Here is a 20,308-nt window from a genome sequence, read left to right on the forward strand (position 1 = left end):
AACACAGCCGAGTGTCTCGGTGTAAAACATTTTCTCACCTTATTTTAAAAGAATGAAAGTGAATGATTTTATAAATGCATGTTAAGTCACATTTAACAAGTGTAATACATTATCCTGGAGGTCATTGCACAATAAAGTCAGCATTAAATAACATAATAAACCTTTTAAAAAGATAAGTAACTGTACACAGGTTATCTGACAGTTCGATGTGAACGCTGTGATTTAACTGTGAAGACATTTCAAAATGAGCTCACATGACTTTGCTGATGATATTCAACATGCAGCCGATGTCGTCTTCAATGTCGTCATCCACCAAGGCTGGAAAGGAAACATATTTACTGCTTTAAAAAGATGTTGGAAATGTTTTAGCTATAGTTTAGAAATGTTGTGCTTTCTAGAGGAGAGAAGAAGACATTTAGAGTGAGCTGTTGTTACTGTTCATTTTTCAGACCTGCACATCTCACACACATCTCACACACATCTCACACACATCTCACACACATCTCACACACATCTCACACACTTACTAGAATGCACCTACATTTACTGAAGTATTATCCTTTACGTCAGGGGTGTCAAACTCAATTTCATCCCGGGCCACATCAGCATTATGTTTGTACTCAAAGGGCCGGTTGTAATTTTAATTATATATAAATATACATATGTAAATATATAATATATATTAAATAATGTATTATATTACATTGTTGGCCCTGCATTGGATTATTATCAGTTCTGGTAATACCTTCCTAGATAACTACGTCTGAAAGCAGAAGTCTAGGGCAAATAATTGAAAGTAAATATTCAACAATTACACCAATTGTATGGTATATTATATTCTTTGCAAGCTCTTGCGGGCCACATAAAATTAGGTTGCGGGCCGGATTTGGCCCCCGGGCCTTGAGTTTGACACCCCTGCTTTACGTAATAGAGGATGCAGTGACAAGTCAGCATTTTACCACTTCCTGTTCCCTCGTCTCAGAGCCAATGGGATCTCTCCATAGGAGTTTGGAGAATAGCTGAACTAAGGTCTGTGGTTGAGACACATTTAAGAGACGGATAAAGTTTTGTTCTATGACATTAAATCCATCAGCAGTGACCCCGCTGGAGATTTCTGAAGAATTTACGTGTCTGAAAAACGATGGTTTTTAACAAGTGGCTGAATAGGACTTCAGAAGTTGTCGAGGCAGTTGTACGTCATTACGCCGAACACGTAAACACTCCTCTCAGTGTGTTTGCCCTGTTCTGCTTGAAAGCAAGTGCCTGCCTCCTGCAGACTGTTCAAACAAACGCTTCAACGTGTACCATTTAGAATCTGTAGTTTTGAATATCGATGTTAAGTTGGCGTGACGTTGAAGTCGTGCTGCTGTACTCGGCTGTAGTTCGTTTATAGCTAACATTAGCATTTTGCTTCTGGCGATTAGATTTATGATTAGAAATTTAGGGTAGACATGTGGAGATTATCCGGCTGAACAAAACGTGCATTTATCAAACAGGTACGTTTTCCACAGACCTTATTTCCAGCTATTTTCCAAATTCCAATGGAGAAATCCCGTTGCTTTTTTGTCGAGAGAACCCATGCAGCTTACATCCGGGTAAATACGTCATCCCTGCAGCACTCACTTGATGCCACTTTTTACTTATACTACATCAAGTGCTGGAAAAAATTCTCGGATCCTTTTACTTTTCAAACATACTCATACAGAGACATTTGGGGTTCAGTATCTTGCTCACGGACATGGGCGGTTCTAAGGGGGGCCGACAGGGGCTGGGCCCGTGCCCCTTTAACACTGTTCTTGAGAATGAATCTATGATATTGCATTTTTTTGATAATGTTGCATCCAACACTGGGCCTAAGATAACAGGAATGTTTTTTTTAGGTAATATAATTCAATCAATTGAAACTAAGTTAAACAACAAAATAAAACCGTGTTTGGCTGCATAAATAATGTATTTATTACAAGTGCGTAAGTAAATAAGTCACTAAATTAAAGTCGTGGACACAAATTCCGCTATTAAACAAAAACCAATAATGTGCACTATGACTTTATACTGAACTGAAAAAGTCTAAATCTTGAACACTGTCTTTGTCTCCCTTGTCCAGCATTAAATGTTCCCTCTCATTCAATAACTGCCCTCCCCCCCCAAAGTAAAATTACTCTAAAACCACTATTGCCCACGGACACTTTGACATATTGACTTCAGGGAACGGGGATTGAACCACCAACCACTTGGGGTTGGTGGATAACCTCTTCACCACAAACTTTATTTTATTTATTTTTGTATTCATCTGTTCAATATCATAAATGAACATCATACCTTCTACATACAACAAAGTAAAGGGCAGACATACAAAGCAACAACACATTACATACAGTAAATAAAGAAAAAAGGAAAGAAAACATTTTGATACTTCATATTAAATATGTCTTAAATATCAAATTGGTTTTGATGGTCTTCTTATTCCTAACGTTTTTAATAGTGCTAATATATTGTTTGATTCAGGGGTGTCCAAACTTTTCTCACAGAGGGCCACGTACAGAAAAATATACGGAGGGCTGGGGCGCTCACTAGAGGTATATTGCCTCATAAGTTCAGTTATAAGTTAGAAAATCAATCAAATGTAGGCAAATGATGCTCATCCCTCCAAACAGAAGCCTCAGGTTGATTATAATGATGGGAAACAGGAAGTGTATACGTCAAGCTTGTTATGTACATAAGGGATTTTTTCTTATCAACTTAGATTTGTTAGAAAATTACTTGTTTCCAACTTTAATTAACATAATTTATTTGAAAAGTGGGCTTATTAACACATGAATACTACTGTGTGATATATTTTTACATATATGCTTAAGAAGTACAATATAAGACAAGCACAAGTTTCATTTGTGGGTCGTATTCCATTATACTTTTTGAATTTGCTGAGGGCCGATTCAAAATGGTCCGCGGGCCGTAGTTTGGACACCCCCGGTTTAAACTCTTGATAGAAATGCACACAATTTAGTTTTGTGTCAGCCCATTTATTTTTACGGATATGACATTTTCCTAAAAATACCTCTTCACCCCAAACTGTTCCCCACTCACCGCTGCAGGTGACGTTACAGATGCGGTCAGGTGATGGCGTGGCTCCATCGCTGCAGATCAGGTGATCGCTGAGCTGGAAGAGACCGTAGAGGGTCCACTGCTCCTCCTCCTCCTCTTCCTCGCTGCTGGAGTGTTTCTCCTCGCTGCTGGAGTGTTTCTCCTCGCTGCTGGAGTCATGCTCAGAGCTGCGTTTCTTCCGCTGGTGAAGATCCACGCTGCTGAACGATCCTCTCAGACCCTCTGATTCATCCACATCCCTCCGACCTCTTCTCAGATGGCTGCTATTCTTCCTGGGAATCAGCTGGTTCACGGCACTGGTGTTAAATTCTGACGCCTTCTCCACGTGGCAGATAACTAAGACAAAGGAGTTTCAATTCAATTTGCAAGGCTTTATTATCATTTGCACATTAGCTACGGTAGAATAGATACAGTGTATGGCAATGAAACACTGAAGTCATAGGCTCCTCCAACAGTGCAACATGAATGTATAGAGGAAATAGAACAAATAAAACAGATAAAGTAAAAAGCACACGACGTAAAGTAAACAAACACTGAAATAAAACGAAAAAAAGGCAGAGTTGGAGAGGAGCACGGCGAGAAACATTCATACAAACTGCTAAGGAACTTTTGGATCAGAACACAAGGAGAGAAAGAGCTCAGACTGATGTCCGAAACTGAAGATTTAATGGGAGTTACGGCTGGAGAATTGAGATTAGCTGAAGCAACGAAGTGACACAGCTCCTGAGGCTTTCTCACCCAGCCCCAAGCACGTAGCTATCTGAGAGAATACTCACCGTTCTGCACACGTTAAACCAGTGCTTCAGCCAGAGTGGACATTCTTAAGAGAAACTGATAAATGGTTCATGGACAAAGTTTGTCTTTTGTTATTTTTAATAAAGGAATAAAGAAAGTCTCAAATGCAGGAACAGAGCTACTTCATCCTCAGAGGACAGAGAAGTTATGCACCCTGAACTCAGCTTAGAGTCACATTATAGAGTAGATACAATCCAACTGGTCCCACCCTTAAATTCTCTTAGGCATCATCTAAACATCCCCACCATTAAACCATAAAACCCCTCGTCCTTAACATTTGCAAATCCCCCTTTTACTCTTTCCTTTGCCCTCCTGAAATGTAAACCCTTAAAGGTGACATGTCATGCTTTTACGGTTATTACCCGTCCCCTTGTGTGTTATGAAGGTGTTTATGCATGTAAACGGTGTCCAGAGTCAAAACCCTCAAAGTACACCCTGTAGCGAGTAAAACTCTAACACAGAAAATACCTCCCCAAAACGCCTCGTTGGAGATACGTCACTGTCCATTTGATTCTTCCAGGGACATCATGATGTCATGTCGTCCCCGGAACGAAATGGACCAATCCGTGGAGCCGTTACGTTATGTCCGCGCAACCGTTACGTTAAGCCCCCGCTGATTGGTCCAAATTGACCAATCCACGGACTTCCTCACACACTCAGTGCAGGCAGCTCAGCTGATGTCTCCTCCCTGGCTGCAGGCTGATAACAGACAGTTGGGATCGCGGCGACATTCTCTCTGCAGACCCATTCTCACAGCGTTTATCAATCTTTTTCTTCTCAATATCAAGCCACACTTATTGTTTTTACTTCGGCTGTGACTTTGTGTGTGCTCAGGGTGAGTTTGGCTGTGTTTCGCTGTGTATCGCTAAACAAGGAAATCACAGCTCCACGGAGCTTAGCGCGATTCACAACGTCCCGACTGGTCCCGACCAATCGGAGCACACTGGGCTCACAGGGAGGGGGGGCAAGAGCTGCAGCGAGCCGTTTAGTGGAGAGAGTGAATACACATACTTTACAGAGATGCTGTATGCGGAACCAATGTGAGTTTGGAAAATTGCACAGTATAAATCTATTCTAGTAGACCTCAACAATGGAATTATGATCAGTGGAAATGGCCATGACATGGGACCTTTAACATGTGCCTCTGTTAAACACATACAAGACTAAAAACACAATTAACCAGAGCATAAGACTATAGGTTATAAATTATTGTATGATTATTTGCTATAACTCCCACACACTCAGACACTCAAATCCAGAACCAGACACTATTTTTACGCTGCTATGGACGATCTGCAATAAATGCACATTTTATGGACAATCTTGCACCAAAGATATTGATATTGAAGAGACTGTTATTTATATTGATTGTTGTATTTTTTATCTTAATGTGTGCATATATATCCGCTCTGCATCAACCAAACGGCTCGCTGCACCCTCGCTGCGAGGGGGACCCAAGTTCCCATCAGCAGAAACACGTGGGTTTGCTATCCTGGCTCCAAGATGGTGGAATGAGCTCCCCATTGACATCAGGACGCAGAAAGCTTCCACACCTTCCGGCGCAGACTGAAAACTCATCTCTTTCGACTCCACCTCGAGCGATAGAACTATTAACAAAGCACTTATATACTAATAAAGGACTGGCGTATCTAAAGCCAGTTGAGTAGCACTTGAAATGTTTTTGCTCTATGAAACCTGATGTACTTATATGATTCTGTTTTCTTCAAGTTTGTATTTTGTTGGTCGAACGCACTTATTGTAAGTCGCTTTGGATAAAAGCGTCAGCTAAATGCACTGGAATGTAATAGAAATGTAATGTAATGTAAATGTGTCTGTTGATTGTGTATATAGGATATACATATTTTAGACATATTTGTATATTGTATAATTTTACATTTGGGATTGTTGGAAACGTCATTTCGATCTCTCTGTCTGTAAACACAAACTGAGTAAGATTGACATTAAAGTTAATTTTGACTTTGACTTTGAAGACGATATGATTTTAATGATTATATGATAATTTGACACGACAGCCAGTACTCACGCTTAGCCAGGAAGTCATCAGTCATTGTGTGTCCTTGGGGCCATGCGCCCTCCGGCAGGTTGTTAAACACGTCCTTCAGATCACATTTGGTCACGACTCTCCCTTCAGCCAGACTGCAGCCCAGCACCGACACCAGAAACAAGCACACAAAGACCCTCATCTTCACTGCAACTCTCTGAACACATACGACACATGATATTTATATTGTCTGGTGACCAATAACAGAGAAACCTGCACCTTTTGTTCTGCTGGGATAAAAGGCCGCTCCCTAGCGCCTGGAGACAGGGATCAGGAAGTGCACCAAATATCACTGATAGCTTCATGTTTCTGAGAAATAAAGAGGTCGGGGTGGGGATGATCCGTCTACCTGAACACATCCTTTCTTATTCACAGGTTACACCTTCGTCCCGTTGAAAAGACCTGGCCCTCAGAGACAAAGACAGACAGTTTATCTCCTCTCGTCATCACAACACATTCAGAATGTCAGAGGATCTGGTGTCAGCACTGTGAATACACTGTGTGTGTGTGTGTGTGTGTGTGTGTGTGTGTGTGTGTGTGTGTGTGTGTGTGTGTGTGTGTGTGTGTGTGTGTGTGTGTGTGTGTGTGTGTGTGTGTGTGTGTGTGTGTCCTAGCATTACTATACTTGTGGGGACCTACATCTGTTTACACAGTCACGTGTGGGGACTCGCCTCCCTTATGGGGACAAATTGGAGGTCCTCATGAGGGGAATCCTTAACTTTAGGGTGAAGACTTGGTAAGGGTAAGGGTTAGGGTTAGGCATGTGTTATGGTTAAGGTTAGGATAAGTCTCCAGGAAATGCATGTAAGTCAATGTAATGTCCCCTGAAGTAATGTATACATGGTATGTGTGTGTGTGTGTGTGTGTGTGTGTGTGTGTGTGTGTGTGTGTGTGTGTGTGTGTGTGTGTGTGTGTGTGTGTGTGTGTGTGTGTGTGTGTGTGTGTGTGTGTGTGTGTGTGTGTGTGTGTGTGTGTGTGTGTGTGTGTGTGTGTGTGTGTGTGTGTGTGTGTGTGTGTGTGTGTGTGTGTGTGTGTGTGTGTGTGTGTGTGTGTGTTTAATATGAGGGCATTAGTTTCATTTATCATGATAAGCCCAACAAATACAAAACAACAACATGAAAGGTGAGCAGGAGGACAGCAGTTTCAGTGAATACCCGATTCCACGGAGGATGTTATTCAGACTTTTTAATACTAGAACTACTATTGTTTTGTTGAACAATCTACAGGAGAGTTTCAGGCTGATAAATAATCTGTGGCTGTGTGTCATGGGAGAGGTGACCCACATTGTATCAGCCTCTTACTCTATTACATTACAATCAGAATACCTTTATAATAATACTAATACATGGTGTTTATATAGCGCTTTTCCTGGTGCTCAAAGACGCTGGACAAGCAAGTAAAGATAAATAACAACACAAGTATTATTATTATTCGTCCCAAAGAGAGTACATTGTTACAGCAAAAGTATAGAGCCACGTAGCACTTACGTAGCTCTTACAGGTTTGGCTTTAAGTGAAGCTAAGCTAATGCAGTAGCACTGCATGTGGTTGTGCTTATAGGTAGGAAATGTACCTGCAGGATTCTTCCTTTTAAGTTTGCTTCATCCTGGTGCAATGCAGTCATTGTAAATTGCTTTGGATAAAAGCGTCAGATAAATGAAATGTAATGTGTTTTCAGCTGTTCTATCGATGTTTCCCTTCTTTCTTTGAATGATAACTGCTTTAAAGGAGATAATAACGGTGCAATTCACACACCAAATTATACATTTGTAATAGAATAGAAGAACGCATAGTTCATTTTTTATTTTATTAAAAAAAGGTAGGGCATAATCATCGTGTATTTTGGGACGACAGCAGCTCCGTCTGTAGGGACTTGTCTCGGAGTAGTAATAATGATGCGGCATTCATCACATTAGTATGCATAAAAAGTGACAGATGGCCCCGCCCCCAATTATGCTAATGTCCTTGGCCGGTTTATGTAAAGTATAAGTGTCTTGTTCAGATAAATCTTTAACTGCAGACACTTATACTTTACATAAACCTGCCAGGGTTAATTTAGTCAGAAAACAGAGTGTTTGTACTTTGCCCCCCGTATCTTTGTGTCATTTTAAAAAGTCAAATTGTATCAGCCCCGACTTTTTAAAATACTGATGTGTTTATTCAAAAACCATACTAGCACACAAGCCTGTTTTTTTGTTTGTGTTTTCGGTGTTTTCTGTGTTTCTGTGTTTTAGTTTTTTCAGTGTTTCAGTGTTTCGGTGTTTTAGTTTTTTCAGTGTTTCATAGGGGTGTAACGGTATCCGTATTCGTCCCGTACCGTCACGGTTCGGACGTCACGGTTCGGCACATGCAGTCACACGACGAATACGCCGGTTTTTTTACGAGTGGGAAAAAAGTAATTCAGGGCAGTATCCACTACACTATAGATAATATGGCCATCTGAGTGTGTGTGGTACTGTTTGTGGTTTGTTTTTAACTGTTTAATACAGTTAATTATTCAAAATGTCAGAGTTCTTTATTTTTAAACTGAAACTTGCACTACTGTTCAAACATAAATAACAACAAACCTGGAATTATGCATTTGGGACTTTTTTTTGCTTTTTCTTGTTGTACCGAACCGTGCCGAACCGTGACCCCCAAACCGAGGTACGAACCGAACCGTGACTTCTGTGAACCGTTACACCCCTAGTGTTTCAGTGTTTTCGTGTTTCTGTGTTTCTGCGTTTCAGTGTTTTCGTGTTTCTGTGTTTTCTGTGTTTCGGTGTTTCTGTGTTTTTAGTGTTTCGGTGTTTCAGTGTTTCAGTGTTTTCAGTGTTTCTGTGTTTCCGTGTGTCGGTGTTTCTCTGTTTTCAGTTTTTTTGTGTTTCCGTGTTTCTGTGAGGGTATAATACGCACGTTTCAATACACATTTATCATACATATTTCCTGTTATCCTCCCATTGTTTTAATGAAGACAACAGTGCATGTGAAGGACTGTAATACACATGTATCAGACACACTCCCCTTGCTATAATGAAGACAACAGTTTTTTTTTTTTAAATGTTTCCTATTTGTATTTTTTTCACACACAAAATCAATAGTTATACTGATTGTAGCATCCCCAGGACAGTCTCCAGCTTAGAATTCCCCATATTACTGGAGATATCGTGATGGAGTTTTTTCACTTCAGTCAAAATATTCATGTGTATGCTGTTTTTGACGCAAAGATGCATTACATCTACAAACAGAGCATACAATGAGAGCACATGATACACTTTTGATGTTTGTTTCATTTCTGAGGTAATGTTACAGAATGTTTCGGAAAATGAAGATTCCAGGACCACTTTAAATGTTTCGTTTACAACCGTTTCCCAATGACCCGGAATAGTACTGCCAGAACGAACGATATCCAAAATGTCTTCCAGTTTACAAACTTCAGCCATTCTGTTTACACGGGGGTCACTACTCGTTCTGTTTTCAATCGCCTCCCTCACCACACTTATTAAAAGGGTAATGACTACATTATGATCAATATATACAGAGCGTTTTGCAAAGTAGTTCCCCATTTTTATTTTACTTTAAAGAAAAAGTCAATGTATCGAAAAAGAAAAACTCCCTAGCTTCAATCATCTGCTGGTTGTTAGTCTTCTTCTTCTCCATCCAACTCGGCATGGATCTTTTCAAGTCTCTCCTCGAGGCGTCTGCAATTTTTGAGATTGTGCAGAAAATCCTCCGAAGCGCCTTGGATCCTCCAATCATCCGCGAAAATGTCTTTATCAATAAGAGTCTGCTCGATCTCAGTAATGAAGTCGGTGAGCCAGAGTCTTTTCATTAACGCGTTTTAATTGTTTCTGAAGAAAAATTCGGGCATGTCATTCAGACAATCGTGTTGCCTTATATTGGCTACTTAGCTTACCTCGTCTTCTTCATCAGCTAGCATCTTTGGTATCTGTTGTTCACTGAGTTGATTCCCCCCCCCTTCCACCTTGATGTTTCTTGGCATCTCTTATGACCATCTATGAACAAGTTACTAACATTTATAACTGCCAAAAGAGGGCCTTATTGTAAAGTGTAAAACACATTCCCATTTATTAATGAGTTACTATCATTTATCATTTGTTTAAGTTTTATTAAAGGTCCCATGACATGCTTTTCCGGTTATTACCCGTCCCCTTGTGTGTTATGTGTGTTATAAATGGTTCTTAATGATTAATAAAGTGTTTACAACCTAATTAATAGCTTAATTGTAAACCCTTTATGAATCCTTTATAAGGGTAGTCTTATTGTAAAGTCGTACGAAGAAAACATACGAGAAAAAAAAAGTATGCCAAGTATGCTCATCATTAAACCTGTGAGTCCTGACATGGATATTATAGGAATGTTTATATTTGTTTTAAAGTATTAATCTCTGAAACATTTATTTAACGTCTCTAAGTGACGATCTACTGCCAAATGAGCGAGATCTCAGGAAAAGTCACGTTCGCAACACTTGCAGTTACAGCTCATCGCCATAGTTACCACAAAAGGGAACAAAAACGTTCAGGATATTTGAGTGGTAACCTTCATTAATTGTTGAAACTACTTTCATTGGTATTGCTGAATATTTGAAAAACCCTCCTTGCTGCTTTCTTGAAATACAATACATTTGACAATAGGAAATAAGTTTCACTTCAAGACGTTAACTTCTATGCACACAGAAGTGGATACATTTGATTCTCAATCAAATTTGGTACAAAGAGAGCACAAATTGAACTTTTTAAATCTCAGCTAAATCTTTGCACTGGCTTTTAATACTAGTTGAACATTACATTTTTATATTTGTATGTGTTTTTTATTTATTTATTCTTAATATGTTTCTAGTTATTGTGCTTTTTATTATGTTTTTAATTATTGTACTCCCATTGTGTTATTTAATATTGTAGTTACTGCCTGTACAGCACTTTGGTCAACTGAAGGTTGTTTCAAATGTGCTATATCAGGGGTGTCAAACCCAAGGCCCGGGGGCCAAATCCGGCCCACGACTTCATTTTATGTGGCCCCACAAGAGCTTGCAAAGAATACAATATGTTTATTATACGGTTACATGCTACTTTACAGAAGCACATTGCTCATAAACTACATGTCCCACAATGCATCTCAAGTTTGCCTTTTTTCTCAATTTGCATTTTTTTCCTTCAAAATATGCTTTTTTTTCTTAGAATTTGCCTTTTTCTCAAAATGTTACTTTTTTCTCAAAATGTCTCTTCTTTTTTTCTGTTTTTCCAGAATTTGGCTTTTCTTTTTAAATAATTTTGTGACATGCACACTGAAGAGACTTGCAATTATTTGCCCTAGACTTCTGCTGTATCTGAAAATAATCCAATGCAGAGGCAATCATGTAATATAATAAATGATGTTATATATATTAAATATTTATATATGTATTTTTATATAGTCTTAAAGTTACAACCGGCCCTTTGAGTGAAACCATAACGCTGATTTGGCCCGCGATGAAATTGAGTTTGACACCCCTGTGCTATATAAATAAATAAAGATGGAGATTGATTGACAGCTGACATAAACACTTTGCTGTTTGGGTTGTTTGTGTTCTAGGCTGAGCACCCAACTGAAGCTCAGTGAGGGGGATTTTGTCGTTAGCAGCTGGCGGTAAAAGTTTGGCGGGCTGATGTCTCTCAGTTGTTGAAGTTTTAAGATCTATGGTTAATCTGTGGTGATGATCATCATAATCCACCCATGCAGACCATGCAACCTTGACATCCTCTGATCCTTACAGAGAGCAGGATGACTCGCAGTCCAGCAGACATTAGTTCAGTGACTTGTTGCTAAACTGTCATTGTTTGTGAAAAGATGTGGAGCTATTCTTCCTATATTTGGACATTAATTGACAGAATGACAGTTCCTTAAAACACTTATCTCACTTATCCAACACAAATGGACTAACACAACTTGGATTCTGTGACAGACGGGTTGAACATGTTGCTTTGGTAAATCCAACGTCTGGAGGTTCAAGGAGAACACTAGCTAATTTGTTGGACAACTGGCAAGTTCGTCTTGCATGACATATTAAAATGTAAACTTGTCAGCAGTCCATCCAGTCCATCCAGTGTTTTGTGATTGTCAGAGAAGTTTCAACTCAATACTTCAGTCTCATTCTTACCAACTAAGTTCGTAAACCGAGAGGCTGTTTGTTTGTAAGTAAAGCATCTAGCTCAGGGCTGTCAAACTCAAATTCATCACGGGCCACATTAGCATTATGGTTGCACTCAAAGGGCCGGTTGTAACTATATAAATATACATATATATAATATCCATCCATCCATCCATCTTCTCCCGCTTATCCGTGGTCGGGTCGCGGGGGTAGCAGTTCCAGCAGAGTGCCCCAAACTTTCTTTTCCCTCATCAACCAGCTCTGACTGAGGGATCCCAAGGCGCTCCCAGGCCAGCGAAGAGATATAATCCCTCCACCTGGTCCTAGGTCTACCCCTTGGTCTCTTCCCAGCTGGACGTGCCTGGAACACCTCCCTAGGGAGGCGCTCAGGTGGCATCCTAACTAGGTGCCCGAATATAATATATACAAAATAATATATTATATTACATTATTGCCTCTGAATTGGAATATTATCGGATAGGGTAATAACTTAGTAATTAACTACGTCTGAAGGGCAAATAATTCTCTCTTCAGTGCGCATGTCACAGTGCGCGATGCATTGTGGGACATGTCGTCTGTAAAGTGGCATGTAACCGTATAATAACGTATTATATTCTTTGGAAGCTCTTGCGGGCCACATCAAATGAAGTCGCGGGCCGGATTTGGCCCCCGGGCCTTGAGTTTGACACCCCTGATCTAGCTCCTAAGAGAAGATGCTAGATTCTAGCATTGTTCAATTTGTGTTCGGTTTAATACAAAGTTTAGTATATTTAACAATAACACCTGCAATAACAAACAGGCTCCTATCTGCAGATGGTGTAACACTAAAGCAGCGTCAGACTCACTCGACTGATCCACATCCAGAACATCAGATTACAGGACTCTATTGTTTTATTGGGTGCCTCTGCCGAAACAGAATTTATAGTTTTATAGACTTTGAAAGGTTCAAATATGGCTTATAGTTAATAACTGCTTTATTTCTACCTCGTTTAATGTTTATTGTGACCATTTCAGTGTTGTTGACCACAATGATGTTACTGCCATTACATTTCATATCAGGGGTGATTTAACAAATAGGAACAGACCTTCATTTGTCGGATACTCTGAGAGAACACTGCAACACTAGAACCAGAGCAAAACATATTGCTTCTTGCAATTATTATTTATTTACTTACATTATTATTGAGAATATTTTGAATGCCGATGTATCTCAGGACATCATTCTGTGTGTACAGCTCTTTTAAAAGATCCTCTGATCTATTAAATGCAAATACATTTGTATTTATTTATTTAAGGAGGGACAATGCACATTAATCAACATGAGCACCGGAGCCCATCATTTACATGTGCCGGATTAGCCATCGAGGCTAATTTCCATCTGCAGTCTAGATTTTAAAACACTTTGCACAATACACAAATCATAGCATGCTATGCCAATGTCCAGATAATTACTTCACATCTATAAAACAAACCCAACATGTCAAAGAGAGTACACCATGAATGTGGAACGCACAGAGCTGATCTGAGCATCAAAGCAACCAAAGTGGAAAAGGTGGAAGTTTATTTATTTATTTTCTGCACATCATAGATCTCAGATTTTGTAAAGTGTACACATCCTACATCTTGCAACTGTGATTAGAGGCGTTGTTGGTGTCAGCATAAAGACCGAAGAAGCAAAAGAAGGTTCATATTGAGAGAAGAAATCCAGCCGTGTCCCGGATGTGTACATATTTCTTCTTTTGGTTTCTCTCAGTCTTAAAGAATGAGTACAAATACAAACTTTGCTTGACATCACTCACACAATTAAAGTTGTTACGAGAAAAATACACCTAATGTTTGGCAAACTGCGTCTTTATTGTTCATACTGTTGGGGAGCTTCATGTGTTCAATTTAATCTCTTCAGTGAGGGCTAAAACTATAGTGCAACATTTGTAAAATAACAGCCTGTTGAGCCAGAAGGATAATTAAGATAAAGATAAGTTAATTGACCATTGCACAAGATCCTTTTGAATTAGCCCCAGATACAATTGATTATATTTCCATTTTCAACCCACTTCAAATCTTCCATCCTCAGCACTTCTTGCAGTAACCCTCCACCACCGCTGGCAAGACGCTGCCGTCCTCCTCCACGTCCTCCTTCACGGTCTTACCGACCAGCTGGAAGATGTCCTCGGCAGCGACGCCCATAGGCTCGGCCACTTTCACCGTCAACATGTCCAGAGTCAGGACAGTTCCCCTGGGGATCTTTACCTTCGCCACCACAGACTTACCAAGCTGGAAGACAAGGAACAACACTCTTATTGTTATCATGGCCCAGGTTGAAGGAGAAATATGAAAAGTAACATCTCCAATGTTTTCTACAGGGAGACACCTCAGTCGTTTTACAAACAAATGCCTTTTTACCAAATTAAGTTCTCCGATATGTTCTTTTTAAATATGCAAATGAGGAATTATCTTTTCAAGAATTTACCAATTTGCATTTCCAAAGCACAAATCTAAAAATAAATTTAGCCAGGCGAAAATAGCCCGTTTCATTTTGTCGACATATAAGATGGGTTTTTTTAACGGAGGACATTTGGGATATGTCTTTTTATTGCTCCATAAATCCGAAAATACTTCCATTTTCACTGTTTTATCTGGAATAAATTATGTTACATAAATCAGGCTGTAAACAGTATATGGAGACAACAGTCTTTAAAAAAACATGAGGATTGAAATACACTGACACTGTTAAGTTTGGTGTATATTAGCCACATGAGGACACATGAGGACCACATGAGGACGATAACGGTCATATCTGCTACAGTTCTCTATCATATAGACCAGGGGTGTCAAACTCAATTTCATCGCGGGCCACATCAGCATTATGGTTGCACTCAAAGGGCCGGTTGTAACTTTAAGACTATATAAAAATACATATATGAATATTTAATATATATCAAATAATGTATTTTATATTACATTATTGCCTCTGCATTGGATTATTATCGGATAGGGTAATAACTTCATGATTAACTACGTCTGAAAGCAGAAGTCTAGGGCAAATAATTGCAAGTCTCTTCACTGAGAATGTCACAAAATGATTTAAAAAGAAAACGCAAAATAAAATAATTAAGTGACATTTTGAAAGAAGTTACATTTAAAAAAAGAAAAGTCAAATTCTGAGATGCATTGTGGGACATGTAGTTTATTGGCAACGTGCTTCTGTAAAGTAGCATGTAACCGCATAATAAACATATCATATTTTTTGCAAGCTCTTGTGGGGCCACATGAAATGAAGTCGCGGGCCGGATTTGGCCCCCGGGCCTTGAGTTTGACACCCCTGATATAGACGGTTAAGCCACACGAGGACGATAAGAGGACTATGAAATGAAATGTTATGTATGCAATTATGTCTTTATCTCATGCTAGCTTTTGGCTAATTTAAGTGAAATCTATGGTTGCAAATAGACAAAGATAGTCAAATAAACACCTTAATGTGTATTTTGCATGCTTTTCTTGACGATTACTCACCTTGTCGTGGCACGCCTTCTCACAGGGTAACATAGTCTTGATGCCGGTCCCCATGGCCCTCTCCACCAGTCGGATGGAGCGCACCAGCTCGGTCAGCTCACTGGGCACCAGCGATGCTTCATGGTCATTTCCTTTCCACTTCTTATCCAAAGTAACATGTCGCTCGACGACCTTTGCCCCCATAGCTACGGCCGCAACTGATATACTGATCCCAGTCTCGTGGCCAGAATACCCAATGGGAATATCTGGAAATTCCTTCTGGTATTCCTGTGGTGAATGATACAAATGTGACTCATAAATCTTTGATCTTTGTTTTTGGTGAACAAAAAACGTTAGCTTAGCATTAAGACTGGAAACAATGGTGTACAAATAGCATGACATTGACAAGAAAAGTAAAAACATCTGCTTCCCATCAACTCAAGATCAATAATCAACACTTTATACCCATTTGGTCAATACAAAAACCAAATATACATGTAGATATGAGAGAGATCTTGAGGAATCTATCTTTTGGGAAAATACGTAGATCATTTTTAAAGTAGTTCTGTAACATCCCGTCATGTCTGCTAAATTGTTCATGTCATGTTAATCAGGTTCATGTTATTGTTTCACGTTTAGTTCATAGCCCAGGTTAGATTTATGTTTAGTCAAGTCTTTTTGTTCACCTGTCTCGTCCTGTCATTGCACTTCCTGTTTTATTTTGTACTTACCTCTGGTCTCATTTCAGGTCCCTTTACTTCCTCCCTTTGTGTGTTTTCCCGCCATCGTCAGTGTCTGCCCCGCCCCTGATTGTTTCCACCTGTTCCCCCTTACCTCATGTATAAATAGTCCTGTCTCCCTTTGTCCTGTGCCAGTTCGTCTTGTGCCTTGTGCCATTTAGAGAGCCAGCTTGTCTCGCCCAGAGATTATTGTATTTTGTGACCATAGTCAAGTTTATTTAGTTTGTAATTTCCTTTGCTATGTTTTGCCTCTTAGGAGTGATGTTTTGTTTGAACTTTATACTTTTCCAAAGTAAAGACTATTTTTGAACAAACTTTCTTTTGAGTCGTGCGTTTGAGTCCAAGTGTCTGTAAGGTTCCTAACAAGTTCTTAATGCAGTAATAATATCTGATCTGATTTAAATATATTTAATAATGTGTTGTTTTGTGCCAACCGTTTAAAAAAAAAGTAATACTATTGATAGTAAAATTCTATTTTTCTCACCGCTATAACTCTGAGATTGACATCTTCAGGGTCCAGAGGGTAGGCGCTGGTGCACTGCAGGAAGGTAAAGTTAGGGTTGTGCTCCTTCACTGTTTGGTAGACCCGACGCATCGTCTCCATGCTCTGCATCCCACTGGACACTACCATGGGCTGTCCTAACACAGACAACAGAAGCTTGGTAAACATCTTCGCTAACATGTGCAGAAGGCTAAATGCCTTCCCTGTAGTTCAGAACTCAAGCTTGTTTCACTTTAATCCCAGTTTTAACACATTTCTACAAAGATAGGCATGTGCACAAATGTTCAGTTTATCTAATCTTTTTAGATCTGGCTTGCATGTAATAGTTATTAAATGCACAGGTTTTTTATTTATTCACCATTAAATACATCTCACATGTATTCATTTCCCCAGATATAAAGGTCCAGTCTCACCTTTCTTGGCACACTTCTCCAGATAGGGGAAGTTGTTGGCGTCTAAAGAGGCAACTTTGAAGAAAGGCACATTAATCTCATCGAGGAACTCCACTGCCATCTGAAGACAGCAAATAAAAGTCATTATTAAACTTAAACCTGATTAAAATGTCTTACGGCTTCATCAAAACTGTCTTTCTTACCTCGTCCATCCCAGAGGCGGTGAAAAAGATCCCCACCTCCTCTGCATACTTCTGCAGCTCCCTGTACTGCTCGTGGCTGAACTCCAGGTGGCGCTTGTGATCACCATAAGTTCTTCCCCAGGAGTTTTTGGAAGTGTAAAGGCGCTCCAAGGCTTGCTTGTTGAATTTGTGCTCCAATTCACTCTTCTGGAATTTGGCACAATCAGCACCACAGTCCTGTGAAGGTTGATACAATCGTGTTCAATTAATACACTTGTAATTCATTATTTAATCCTTTTTAATCAATTGCTGGTGTAACAACGAGATAAAATAAAGCATAGTATTCCAATTTACATCAAAGTTGAATACAAATCCCAATATATTAATAATGAACAAATAAGTTTCCTAGAGTTGAAAAGGAACAGTTTTTTAATAAAAAAATTGTCAAGAAATAAAGAAAAGCTTATGAACTCAACACAATTACTCACAACCGTGTCTCTATTTCCTCTGTCAGTGGTGTACAAATTCGTAGTTATTTTAAGGAAATGTTGAGGAAAAACCATGACTCCTTAAAGTGACAGCCAATAAAAAGCCAAACCCCATTGACAAACCTGTCATTTCAACATTCTACAATTACACTATGTCTTTCTACAAACATCCTTTTGGAGATACTTGTACACTAGTCCATCAATTACTACATTTCACATGAACTATTAATACAAGTTTTAAAATCTTAATACACGTAGGCCTACTACTGAAGTCGTGACGACCAAAAGCTTAGCATCCTAAGTGCTGTTGGTTCAGATGCCTGTTTCCTGGCTGTTTAAGATAATAACACCTGAATTAAAGTATGCACCTATGCATGTTCAAAATGTAGGGCTATGAAATCGGGAGTTTCCCGCGAAAATCGGGAGGGTTGGCAAGTATGCTTTAGTCTAAGTAGTGGGTCTCAAACGGTTTGGTAATCATGTATGTAAACAAGTATTTTCAAGGCATGATCATTATAGTTATAAAAAATAAGAGAATAACAGGTATGAAAAAATTCCAACTCATACTATAGGACAGTAACACAAAAATACAGTTTAAAAGGGGAGTGATTTGTAAAATATGCATAAAGAAAAAGTTATTCTGTTTACAGTTCTGCTTCATTACATTTGATGAGAGATATGTATCCATAGATTTAGTCCCTAATGTTGTTCTCAAAGTACAGCAGATTGATGCATTTAACTTCAACATTTAAAAAAAAATCTTCACAGGGGAGCCCCCTAGAGGAGGTCCACCACCTGCCCACACCCCCTGTCAAATTGTCCCACCCACATTGAGGATGCTTCCTACGCCCATGCATTTAAATAGTCATACCTTTGCCATTTTTATCATTTTCTTGGCGATCTCAATGTCTCCCTGGTGGTTTTGTCCAATCTCAGCAATGATGAAGCAAGGGTTACTTCCTCCGATCATTCTACCGGGACACAGCTCGAACATTAAAGGCATTTTGACCACAAAGAGGTAACAACTAAACAAGTGAAAGTAGCGTAGTAGTCTAGTGGAGAGCAGGATGAGAAGTAGGCCGTTGCTTCCTGTGACCAGAGCTCTTAAAGCACTGCATGTGGGATGTGGGAGGATTTCTGCATTGTGGGCAGTGGCAGAGCTGGGCGTTGACTGGTGTCACAATGGCTGCGGGGAAAAGGGCCTTTGGAAAGGCTGGATCTGATAGCGTTTCCAGTAAACTTCCTCAAACAAAAAATGAACAGGACAGACCTGTTTCTCTCCCCCTGGGCTACTAGCTTCCACACACACGTCTGTCTACTCCTTACATCTGTGAAAGAAACATACTGTCTTTCCATTAAAAGGAGAGCATGAGGATGCCAACAATATTATATTGATTTAATTTGAGATGAAAATCTTAAACTTAGAGTGAAGTACAAGTCATATATGGTTTACAGCACTTGGTACCATTATGGTTTTCTTTAACTCATGTTTTTAATTCTTTGACTTTATCTTTAATTACTTCGGTTTAACCATGACTTGTACTTCACTCTAAGTTTAAGATTTGTTTGACTGCTGGAAAGTGGTTTTACTTTAATGTATTTTTCCGTCCATTGTGTTTACCTGCTAATGCAGGTGGGGGAACTTGAGAGGTGACTTAAGAGGGGATTCTCTGGGTGGTTATACCCAGCTGTTCCTCGTGGTGAAACATTTTCACGCCGTGTGCTGACAGAGCGGCGTGAAGTGTTCTTGGGTCGGCTGGGTCCATAATGGTCAGTTTGTTCTGTTAAGAACTCAGACACTTAGGAGGTAGGACCCAATTGCACGACCCGGGAGACAGAGGTAAAGTATTTGTAAGATACTTTATTTTTCCATGAACAGCAAAAATGAACAACAAAAAATGGTCTCCATCAACTCTCTAGCTGAGATGACAAAAATGAGAACAAAAAGAAAGCGCTCACGTAGTGAGGATCGAAACTTTACGAGAGCACAAAAAAGGCATACACTGACACTGATGAGCACAGGAGACACAGAAGGGGTGACAGGTAGTGATGTTACGTATTGCGCCGAGGCTTCGGAGCGTGTGTCGAGTAATCCCCGAAGCTTTTTGTGAAGCATGTATCAAGGCTTGTATCGTTTTGGGCCAGTGACGTCATCGATGACAAACGAAGCCTCGCTGCCTGTCGACACCACGTGACTGCTTCACGAAGCGATTCAGATCGGTTGAACCGTTGAACCCATACAGTCTATGGTTGAACCACGACGCTCATATTACCCATGGATGTATAACAAGAACCATATTACCCCTCCTGTACCCGGCGGGCCCGGGGACACGATGGAATTAAGAGAGCTCAGACCCTCACTTATATAGAGGTCGGAACATGTCATAAGTATAAATGGATGCAAGCATAAATAAATGTAGGAATAAA

At 39.7% G+C, this 20,308-nt stretch overlaps 1 protein-coding gene across 1 annotated transcript; it reads right to left on the reverse strand.

The window, feature by feature from the left end:
• Positions 1–13,633: 13,633 nt before the first annotated feature.
• LOC117450755 (sialic acid synthase-like) lies at positions 13,634–18,996 on the reverse strand. Its single transcript, XM_034088694.2, has 6 exons — positions 18,753–18,996; positions 17,415–17,630; positions 17,233–17,332; positions 16,802–16,956; positions 15,599–15,865; positions 13,634–14,359 (listed from the first exon to the last, which is right to left on the reverse strand). The coding sequence occupies exons 1-6, from the start codon at positions 18,882–18,884 to the stop codon at positions 14,156–14,158; spliced, it is 1,074 nt and encodes a 357-aa protein (XP_033944585.1). The 5' UTR covers positions 18,885–18,996; the 3' UTR covers positions 13,634–14,155.
• Between the last annotated feature and the right edge of the window lie 1,312 nt (positions 18,997–20,308).

Source organism: Pseudochaenichthys georgianus, chromosome 1, assembly GCF_902827115.2.
Source record: "Pseudochaenichthys georgianus chromosome 1, fPseGeo1.2, whole genome shotgun sequence".
NCBI lineage: Eukaryota > Metazoa > Chordata > Actinopteri > Perciformes > Channichthyidae > Pseudochaenichthys > Pseudochaenichthys georgianus.

Bases quoted from the DNA above. Each gene is read 5' to 3' on its own strand.
- LOC117450755 (XM_034088694.2), bottom strand. From the start codon at position 18,884: ATGCCTTTAATGTTCGAGCTGTGTCCCGGTAGAATGATCGGAGGAAGT. The intron at 17,631-18,752 runs GTATGACTATTT...CAACCTTCACAG, and splicing joins AAATGATAAAAATGGCAAAG to GACTGTGGTGCTGATTGTGC. The intron at 15,866-16,801 runs GTGAGAAAAATA...CATTCACCACAG, and splicing joins TCAATCTCAGAGTTATAGCG to GAATACCAGAAGGAATTTCC.